At 41.9% G+C, this 10,855-nt stretch overlaps 1 protein-coding gene and 1 non-coding gene across 2 annotated transcripts; both read left to right on the forward strand.

Annotated features, from left to right (window-relative positions):
- The first annotated feature begins 1,111 nt into the window (after positions 1-1,111).
- ankrd33aa (ankyrin repeat domain 33Aa) lies at positions 1,112-8,030 on the forward strand. Its single transcript, XM_049580090.1, has 5 exons — positions 1,112-1,373; positions 3,012-3,329; positions 3,438-3,567; positions 3,658-3,798; positions 5,287-8,030. The coding sequence occupies exons 2-5, from the start codon at positions 3,072-3,074 to the stop codon at positions 6,105-6,107; spliced, it is 1,350 nt and encodes a 449-aa protein (XP_049436047.1). The 5' UTR covers positions 1,112-1,373; positions 3,012-3,071; the 3' UTR covers positions 6,108-8,030.
- trnae-uuc (transfer RNA glutamic acid (anticodon UUC)) lies at positions 4,278-4,349 on the forward strand. Its single transcript has one exon. It is a non-coding gene; the product is annotated as a tRNA-Glu (tRNA).
- Positions 8,031-10,855: the final 2,825 nt, after the last annotated feature.

The following is a 10,855-nucleotide window of genomic DNA, read 5'->3' on the forward strand; positions in this document are numbered from 1 at the left end:
GATAAGTTTGTGGATATATTTGGAGGTTGTGTAAACAGCAGCTGTAACCTACAATGAGGATTAATTAATTCTATGGCTATTTTAGCCTCTAAATATCTTGTTGAGTCACATAAACAAGGTTCATGTCCCAAAACTGCATTACCCAGTTTGAACAGAAGGGGGCAGTGTGCACATCCCTCTAACAGAGAGGAGCTGAACAGGCTACTGCGTATTCACATGCACAAAATCACAGATTGGCCCTACCCCAGCTCACTATCAGGGTTAATCTATTCACACACACCTTTCATACCATGTGATTGATGCTGTGATGCTATCAATAAACCTGTTGACATGATATTTCTGTCCACATAGGTGTTGGCCATCAAAACAAAACAGTTATGGTAACAGTTCAAGCAGAGGACTTGTTTGCTAAGCAACATGAAACTAGGAAAAAGTTAATTCAAGCATTTTAACCTAGCTTCTGTAATTGGAGTATAAGATTACAGAGTAACCAGGTTAAGGAGACAATTACATTAACTATAGGCTAGATGAAAATGTGGGAACTCTCAAAATATCATGTTAGAGCAGCATCTTTTTCGGCATCTGTGTGGGTGTAAAATGAGTTGTGTTTGTGTGTGCCTAGTGTCTTGTACTTTTTTTGCAGGAGCGCATCACAGAATGTTCATGTGTGTCTATGCGTGTCTCTGTGTGAGTCGTCCATGGGAATAATTACTAGCAAGGCCCCCTGGCTTAAGTAACAGCAGGGTTAGTTTGTTGTCCCAGCAAATGGATTTCCATGGGAAAACAGACCCAAGACGCTGTCTCCCATCACGCAGACACGCTGAAATTATTCAGGCGGGGGGTCCTCAGCAGCACAGCCGATTTGGGAGCCATAGCCTCCATGATTCAGTCACAGGCAGCACTTATTTGGACAGGGAGGTTTGCTCTGACACAACAGATTGGCAGCAGAGCGCTGTGGACGGACAGATTCTGAGAGAACTGTGGAGACAAGTGAGGGAGAGAAGAAAGAGAGAGCAGACTAACTCCACAGACTGTAAGCGGAGCAAGGTTGGCTGCTGTCTGTTTCTTTCTCTTAATCCTTAAATCTTCTATAATCAGGATGAGAGGGAGAGAGCATGTTGCCTGACTTAGGACAGCAGAGTCTATGTTGGGACCAGGACGGATTGCCAGCTGATGAAGCAACCTAACTGGCTGGTAGGAGAGATGGAGGGAGGGGGAAGGCATTCAGCTAGTGTCAGTTTGGGAAACTTTAACTTAACCAGTTTCTACCAAGAGCCAACAGGAATACAGGAGGTCCAAGATATGAGGATGGTTTAACTACTGAGAACAAGTAAAAAAAGAAGAGGACTAACCCATGGCTGGATTGTTTTAGGGTGAGACTTTACCATTACCATTTCTCCTAAGATTTATTTTTCACTTTGCTTTGACACAAATTGTTGCATATTCTTTACACTTTAACTCCACAGCTCATATTTAGGATTTCGAGGAAGAAGCTTGATCAGATTGCAAGGTGCTGGTCAGCAGGAAGTGCAGGCCACAATGGCAGAGTTAAAATAGGAGCTTTCTATGTTTGTGCAGACGGAGGAAGAGAGAGAGGGAAAAGTTTGTGTGATAGTAATCTTCATTCTTCTACATGACACAATGCTGAAATAGGAACATATGTTTGTGGGATTAAAGGGGTTGAGCAGTCCTATCTGGCATTTAACAAGCGCTTATCCAAAAGATGCCATTACTCTAATAAATTGTCAGCAGGTGCAAAGCTGCTTCTGAGCAATCTGTGTGAATGTGTGCCTGGTGTGTATGTGGCGTAGGGAGCTACGCAGGGCCAAGGCAGCTTGATGACTGAAACCCTCAATCCCTCACTGGCAGAGCAATCAAGCTCTGTCTCACACTCATCTGCACCTCCTTCAAAACATTACAAATGACTAAGTCTATCCCATTCTAAGCCTGAGCCTAGAGAAACAGTGTCATCATTGGTTTTAAAATACTTCATACAAATTTGTATTTGCATGGTTTATTGATTTATGCCAGAAACCAACTGGATACCTGTGAGTACACTTGTATTGCAGAGCAGTGTGACACAGTTAAGACACCATTACAGATGCTGTTAATAGCCTAGCCTCCAATTGCTTGCAGCACCATGGGGCCTTTCTCAACCCAGTACACTCCTACTATGCCATCGTTCACAGGACTTTCACAGACTGAGCATCTGATGATTTTCAGTGTTTCTTGACCATTTACTGCACCTGTAATCTGTAAATATACACCCATCTTACATTCATACCTACTCCCTCTCTTCTTCTGTTCTATAACGGGCTGAGCTAGTTAACAAACGTCAGCAAAAAGCATGTTGTACAGTCAGCTTACCCATCTTGTAAATCAGACTTGCGGATCAGTCACTCTAACAAGAGGGCGGAGGTGAGCTGAAAGCTTGTCATCCTCTTTAGGCATCGTGCCTTTTACACAAGGCCCGTACAGGTCATCAGATCTATTTAACACGCTAACTTCAAAGGCTGCCAGTCTTTTGTTGTTAGTTTCACAGTCATAGTTGAACTAGTGTAAGAGGCTGATTTTGAGGAGAAGAAATCATACACCATCCTACCCTGCATGGCACTGAGCAAAATGCAGGTGCACACCAATATTTTCTCAATCACTGACACCTTTCACATCAGGATAAGCGTAGTGTTTTTTGACAGAAGCTGCTTTGGATCATGAGATATGTCAGGTCAGATTCTCACTGTTGAATTTTAAATGCTCAAATCAACAGCCTGTGGCCATTAGCGATATTTTTCCATCACTGTAGCACCCAAACAAGCCACTGTTCACTATAAATAAGCTGTTTGATGGGCATACAAGTTTGATGGAGTTAGGTAATGCCCTTCACTACACCTCCTTTTAGAAACTCAGCCTGATACCAGAGGAAGCGCATGGCTGTCTCATGGATGGAGGAACGAAATCAAGACACTGTGTTCATTTTGTATCCACAATAACATTAATGTTTCTTATTCAAGATGTGGGTGATGTGCAGAAGACCTGACACCCAGGTGTGAACCCAGGCAGAAGGGGGTCCGATGGCCACTGCAAATTATGACCCCGACTTGGGCGAAGGCCCGTCCGAGGACTTGGATAGCCTCCTGGATGATTCTGAGTCAGGGAGTTTGCTTTCTGAAGACTCAGTGCTTCCTGACTATGACAGGGATGAAGAGTGTAAAGAGCCAGCTAAAACACTGTATGAGGCCTGTAGTAGGAATGACCCCAACTCCATGCGCAGGATCCTGGAGCGAGGAGTCACTAAGGACGAGGCTATGGAGCTGGACATCAATGGCCGGGTGAGATTTATCACACATGGAATGAGTCTGACACAAAGCTAGAAATGTAAATTTCTACAATGACTAGTTTCATGAAGGTCAATTTATCTCTGCCCTCCTCCCCCTCAGAATGGACTGATGCTGGCTGTGGTCAAGGGATACGTAGATATTGTCACCATGCTGCACACATGTCCACTTATAGACATCAATCACCAAGATAATGATGGCAACACTGCCCTCATGATTGCTGCTCAGGCAGGTATGTCTGTTGACCTGTACAGCACATAAACATAACATCTAGTCTCAAGTCAATTCTACCATGTTAAAGTTTTTTTTTCCCCCAATCCAGGTTTCATCACCATTCTGAACTTTATTCTAAACTATTACTCTGGTGTGGACACCGAGGTCAGGGATCCCCGTGGCTTCACAGCCCTCATTAAGGCAGGTCTGCAGGGCCGAGCAGAGTGTGTGTCCGCCCTGCTAATGCATGGTAAGTTTACAGTACATAAGACCTACTATAAACTTTGCAGTATTTTTTAATTCAGACGGGAGGAACATCTGGTGTGTGTGTGTGCATACATGGACAATAGATTTATGCAGAGGCAGTCAGCCCAGAATCTTGAGACAAAACAACCCTGTCTCCTAGAAATTACAACTATATACAAATAATTTGAAACAGCAACTCTGTGTTTTTCAGCGGATGCCCAGCAAATTATGTTTTTTTTTAGATAACACTGCATTATGTAACTCTGGAGAAAGATAGTGGATTGTTGAGTCTAATTCCCAGGTTATAAAATATGACACTTTGAGTTGGTGGTTCAGTCTGACAATCGGGAATGAGACTCAACTTTCTTTCTCCAGAGTTACATAATGAAACACTATCAAAAAGAATTAACTGCTCGGCAGTCCCCTAAAACACTTGAGGAAATGTGGGAACTTAAAAATTTGTATCAGTGAGTATCATATCAGTCCCATATGGTCTAGCGGTTAGGATTCCTGGTTTTCACCCAGGCGGCCTGGGTTCAACTCCTGGTATGGGAATCTCTCTTTGGTCCAAGTTCCTATAGACTGAGTCACTGTCCCCATCGATTCAAGTCCCCACCTAGACCAGATAGACAGTGTGGACTGGTAGCTGTAGAGATGCCATGCATGTTAAGGCCTTTTTGTACATATGTGTATTTTGGGCCTGTGTGTATATGACAACAGAGTGAGAAAAATTTAAGGATTAATAAAAGTATATCTAAAAAAAATCCATCAGCAAAATGTTGACTGACAATGTATTTCATCTGTTGCCACCAAAACAGGCAACTTGCAAATCACTATCCACTCGTAGTGACTACAGCATAAGGTTTTTATTATACCCTTTTTATAAACATTTAACCAAAATCACGATCTTCCCCTAACCTTTACCAAAGCAATCTTGTTGCCTAAACCTAACCATAGACAGAAGTCTGGATATGAGCCTAGGATTCTGGTGTCACAATCCTGCACCACAACATAATTACGAATGCAGTTTAGTAATATACAAATGTCATTTTTAGAGGAGTTGGATATACAAGTCTGGACGTCTGACCTGTGAACTAATCTGGTCTTTCTCTGGGCTGCAGGGATTAGTCCTGTATAAACAGTACAGGGACATATTTAGGATAGCACGAAAAACAAATTCCAACAACATTCTACTCAAAGTCGAGTCAGAGACAAATAACTTGGCAGGCAAACTTGAGCCAAGTGTGGAATAAAAATATATGTCTGGTATTCTTGGATTTGTTATAAAGCCCTGATTATTCATTAAGTGGATTGCCATAGTCTTTGAAATAGACTCTATACTCTAAGAATTGTGCTCCTAAAGCGACCACATGGTGGGGTGATTTTAGTGATGAAGCAGCTGATTTCCCCACATCCCTCAGCATCCAATCATTATAAACTTGTATCCTTATTTTCACCTCATTCTGATGTGTCCTCCCCTTTTTGTGTACAGGTGCAGATATGAATGCAATGGACTTGGTCCAAGGGAGAGGGCTAAAGGACTGGGTCCTCAGGACAGGAGGGTTTGAGACTCTTAACAGAATACGCCGCCTGCAGGCTCATTGTGTCGCTGAGCAGTTCTGTGAAAGCTACATTCCTGAGTGGCCTGATCTGAAGCAACTGGTAGCAAAGGCCACTGCCGCCAAAACAGCCAGCCAGAAGCTAAGGCAGCGCTTAAAAGACAGCATTACTTTCAGTTTCCCTCAAGACCCTCAAGACAATGGGGTCATGGACCATATGGTGCGGATGACCACAAGCATCCACAGCCCCCTGATAGTCACTGGTTGCCATCCACTCTGTCCCACTAGCCCCCCAGAAATTGGCAAGCGACGATGGGCTGTCCCTGAACTGCTTGAAAAGCATGGCAGCAAAGAGTTGGAGGAGAGCACAGTGTCCCACAGCAAAGGCCCAATCATCACCTCAGCTTCTCCCACTGCTGTGTCAGCCGCCTCTGTGTCTCTGACCTCCTGCTGCCAGGACTCAGAGCGCAGGGACAGCATGCCATCAGGTGGCATGAAAAGCTTCATTCCCCGCAGCATAGCACACAGGAACAGCATCTTCCCCTCAGGCTGTATTCCTAAGATTGAAGTGACAAAATCTGGGGAGCCCACTCCAAAGAAGGAGAAAAAGAAGAAAAGGCAGAAGGGCTACCTGGAGCCTCCTGTCTGGAAGTACAAGGAGGCCAAGGAGGAGAGAAAGAAGGAGAAGAAGAATCAAGAAAAGGAAAAAGAGCAAGAGAAAAAAAACAAGGGGTCTAAACAAAGCCACAAATGAGGAAGTCTTCTCTTTTTCTCAGAGAATTTCACTGTGATAAAGTCAGGCAGGAGGGATCAGCATGCCATTACAGTGAGGACAGTTTTACTAAGGAATTGCAAAACCAGTTTGGAAGTGTGCAGCTGGTAATTAAACACTGATGGATTGGAACTTGGGCTTGGGATGAACATGAGAAAACTGGAGTGACTTGAATTTGCTGGATACAAAGTATTTATGTAAACCAAATGTTATTTGGTTTTGGAGATATATGCTGACATGTCTTAGCATGGCTGTTTCTCATTTCAGCGTCTACCTGGTGGTAGATTAAGTCTCACAGAGATGCAAAATTACACTGATTGCAGACATCTGTCGATGACATAATTTTGTTTTGAAAACTTTATTTTACCAATCTGTGTATTGTGAATAACGTCCAAGTAGCGTGCTATCATGGTATCCAACTGCAAAGTAGCCAAAGCAATAGCAAATACTATACATACAGCACATAACAGCAATGGCCTTCAGCAAATAAATGTATGTTATAGTTAATGAAAAAGACTGTGATGTTGAATGGAGGAAAAAGATAACACATCATCAGACTATGTGCTGTGCTCCTCTACAACACAGGCTCAAAGAGACAGTGGTTACTTTTCGTAGGACCAAGCAATGGGGGGAATGTGTCGGCACCCAACTATTTTGAGATTCATAAACTCTTGTTACTTTTTCCACTCTGCAATAGGAGTAATGCTGTTGGCACAGCAAAGAAACTATTTGTGCATAATGTTGCTCAGGAAGTTTTTTGTTATATGTTGGGCATTATACTTTTAAGGGAAAGTCTGGATCTTTTGAAGTGGGGTTGTATGAAGTACTTATCCATAGTCAGTGTGTCACATATCAGAATCAGAATCAGAAATACTTTATTGATCCCTGAGGGGAAACTATTTATGTTACATATAGTAGATGTCTGTTGGCACACCACCAGTTTGAGGAAGCAGGCAGGAGTACTGTACTGTGGAGGGGTCAAAAAATCCATATGAGTTTGTACGCTTGTGTACACTATATTTAGAATATTACTATACTTTACAGACAGTGATTTCCATTTACATCGCTCTCTGTAAAGCCAGACTCCATTGAGAAAAACAGTAATTTTACAATGCTCAATACAGGAGCTAATGGGCTAACACTGCCTCAATCAGCTAATTGTGTGACTTCACTGAATTCAAACTAACAATTTTAAATGCCAAACCCACACAATACCTGTAACTAACTAGCTGATTGAGGCAGCAGTAGCCCAGCAGCTCCCTTCTTAAGCGAGCTAAAATTAATGTTTTTGCCAAGGGAGTTTGGTGGCTTTGACAAGAGCATGGAAAGGCAAGGTGCGGCAAGGTAAAGTGGTGAAAATATTCTAAATATAGCATACCCTTAAAGTGTTCCGGATTATTTTAGGTGGCTTAAATACGTTTTGCTGCCAACCCCGTCCACAGCAGTACATTGCTTAGCCTCTTTAGCGGTACTCTTGCCTGCTTCTCCAAACTGGGGTGTGTGCCAGCTGACATCTACTGTATGTAATACACTGACTACCTCATGCAACCCCACTTCAAAAGATCTAAACTATCCCTTTCACCACCTGTCAAGGCAAGAAATGTATTTTGGGGTCCAGCTTGCATTGGGGCGTTCTGTACATAGATCAACTTGGTACTTGATAAAATCATAAGTAATAACTCAGAAAGCTATCTCTGCAATATCTATTCTATTTACAGCAAAATATATGTAAATGTGTTATCTAAAAAATAATCTATTTTAGATACCTGTTCTTACAAAATGCTAGAGCATCGTTCTGGGGTTATTTATTTTGAAGTGGAAGCAAGAGACACAGGAAGCTCAGGTCTTCTACATCTTGTGTGTGAGACGGATGAAAATGTGTATTTGTATGCAAGCTTGGAATAAAGTTACTGACCTTTTCAAGTCGGTTTGTTTTTCTTCACCGCGCTTCGCCTCTGATTTGTTGATCTGAAAGAACCACAACACTGTGTGTTAGTATGGTTAAAAGTGCAACACTCTAGATCAGACTCTCCCAACTAGTGGGTCGCGGTTTAAAAGTGACTTGGAAACGTATCAACTTTGTAAAAAACACACCTTATTTTTAAGTACAATGAATTTCCAGCACAGAGATCTTATTTTGAAGTGCCGTTTTCTGCTGTAGAGTGAGTGAATAACAGACAGCTGCTTAACAGAGACAGCAAACTAGCTTGAGACAAACACAAGTATGACACAGAATATATTAAACTGTATAGACACTGAACTAATGACTAAGGAGAAATCTGGACCCCATGGCTGGACCAATTGGGCACCACTGCTCTAGATGACTGTTACACGGGGAGCGGGCACAAGAGGCTTGAATGTCAAAATTGTTCTTTATTAAAACCATGCTTGGTTCATAGATAAAGAACTTCTGCAGTTCAAACAGCTGAGGAGGGAAAAAGGAGTTTAAGTCAGTATTGAGCAATGTTAAAACGACAGTCCCCAATCTGAGAGAGTGATCTGAAAGAACCACAACACCACCTGATAGAGTTTTAGGTTTGGTTACAGTCCCCAATAAACATTTCGTAATGTACAGAAATACACTCTTACACAACTCCCTGTATTTACACGATAGAAATGTAACACTCCCGAAACGGACATGCATGTGATGGATGAGCCTCTTGCCTGGCACCGTGGCAACTCTCTCACAATAAAGTTACTTTGAGCTTCTTAAGGAAGCCTATAATGCGCTCACTGGAGTGGCATGGGATGACTCTTGAACCCTGGTCTGTAATCTTTTAATCCAATGTGCACTATCATTATATAACAATTAGCTTTTATTGGTGCTAACATGAAATCAAAATGGCCACTTTGATGTGTTACATATTTCATTGAAATTATTACAGGTCAATTTCATGTTTCATATGTCGTTAAAAAGCGAGAACAGATCTGCAAACATCGTCACATTGTATTTTCAGTATTGGGCTCACTTCCTCTTCACAGGGGGGAACTTGGTGTGTGAAGGTCAGCTTGCAAATAAATATCTCTCTAGACTTCAATGAAGCGAGACGTTAGACCAGCCATGTGTAGGAGAGACAGTAAACACATATCCTTTACAGTCTTAACATATAGACTGGACCAGAATGTAGATTTTAACCTCTGTAAGGCTTGAACATAAGCCAACATTATATTTTGATTTTATGTGTCATGTTTTCCACAGCAACATATTCACAAGTACTTAAGTGGGGGCAAAATGAGTCGCCCTTTTATCAAGAATAAGCTTTAAAAAACTCAGTATGAAAACATGTCTGTTCAAGCAATATCACATTTCCTCTACTCTCGTAGATAACACAACAAATAGAGGCTTTTTAGAACAACCTTAAGGGAATAAGACCATGTGGCTTTTTGACTCACAGAGATTAGCAGAAAAGAAAAATAAGTGCTGATTAAAAAGAGGGAAACAATTTGCTCTTTTTCCTACATGACAGCTGATGTGAAGGCTTCCAGCTGGTTCTTCAGCCATAAGCCAAAAACGGAGAGATTACGGAGCCTGAGAACAAGGAGGGGAATTTATATTACAGACATGAGGCCATCTCTCAGGCTCTGCTGAATGAAGTGTTTTCACACGGCCAAGTCTGTCTGGCATCCAAGAGACAAATGTATTTGCCATTAAGAGACACTTTGAGTGCCACAACTGCAGTATCAGAAAGGCACTCGAGAACCACTGTGTTATCCTCAATTTGAGGGGAGATGAAAGCTTCATAACACTCATCAAATGCATTAAACACACAAATTGGAAGAAATATTATAATTTCTTAAAAAGAAAAATGTATCTTAAGGTCCCACTCCACTCAAATATATGTTTTGCTTATTTCTATTTTGCATGGATGTTTTACCTTCACTGTGCAGAATGATTTACGCGCAGCGTTTGACACTAAAAGGCTGGTCTGAAATTCATCTTCATCTTTAATGACGTCACAATTAATTTGGAAGTAAATTCAATATGCAACCAACACAAATGTGATGTTGAACCTTAAAACCTCTGATTCACTTATGAAGTAGGGGACAGCTTGTGCAGGTAAAGCAGCTATAAATGATATTTTTATAATAACAACATATCAAGTGACAACCTGAATACACTGTTAATTGCTTGTAATAATGAATCTGCAGAAAATGACCACCTGGATCTGCAGCTCCAGTCGTTCCAGGCCATGAGCCTGAAAGACAGCTCAGGCCTTTTGCCTTATTCTATCCATAAAGCATCAAATAAAGGAGGAGATTGTGAGGAGCTCCCCTCAGGTTTACAAAGATTTATAGCGAGTTTCAGCTCACTCTTAGATTGTTTGGCTCACTTCACCGCTCTCATAGCATTGTTTTTGACCAAAGCAGGCAGCTGCTTTCAGTAAAATAGCTCCAAAAACCCACTGCACACTACCTGTTCAGCTGACAGACAGATAGCAACTAGCTGGTGATCACTGTGGAGCATTTGGCAGCTAAAGAGCCAGATATTTCCATTAGGAGCTGGTAGTGACCAAAAACTCATCTATCAGCTTAAAAGACTTTAGAATATGTAGGAGAATATACCCACTTCTTCCTCAGTAGCCTACCAATCTACCTAGTAGTAGGCTACACCCACCTCATCAACTACCACTACACTACTGCTGATATGGATCTGTTTGCCAACATGTTCAACATATCAGCCTATATCGGCATGGTGGTCTCACATAAGGGAATGCAGGCACATGACCCTC

Source organism: Epinephelus fuscoguttatus, linkage group LG7 (genome assembly GCF_011397635.1).
Source record: "Epinephelus fuscoguttatus linkage group LG7, E.fuscoguttatus.final_Chr_v1".
Taxonomy (NCBI): Eukaryota; Metazoa; Chordata; class Actinopteri; order Perciformes; family Serranidae; genus Epinephelus; species Epinephelus fuscoguttatus.

Excerpts from the sequence above, each read along its gene's own strand:
- ankrd33aa (XM_049580090.1), top strand. The coding sequence starts at position 3,072 with ATGGCCACTGCAAATTATGACCCCGACTTGGGCGAAGGCCCGTCCGAG. Across the intron at positions 3,330-3,437 it reads AGCTGGACATCAATGGCCGG|AATGGACTGATGCTGGCTGT; the intron begins GTGAGATTTATC and ends CCTCCCCCTCAG. Across the intron at positions 3,568-3,657 it reads CATGATTGCTGCTCAGGCAG|GTTTCATCACCATTCTGAAC; the intron begins GTATGTCTGTTG and ends CCCCCAATCCAG.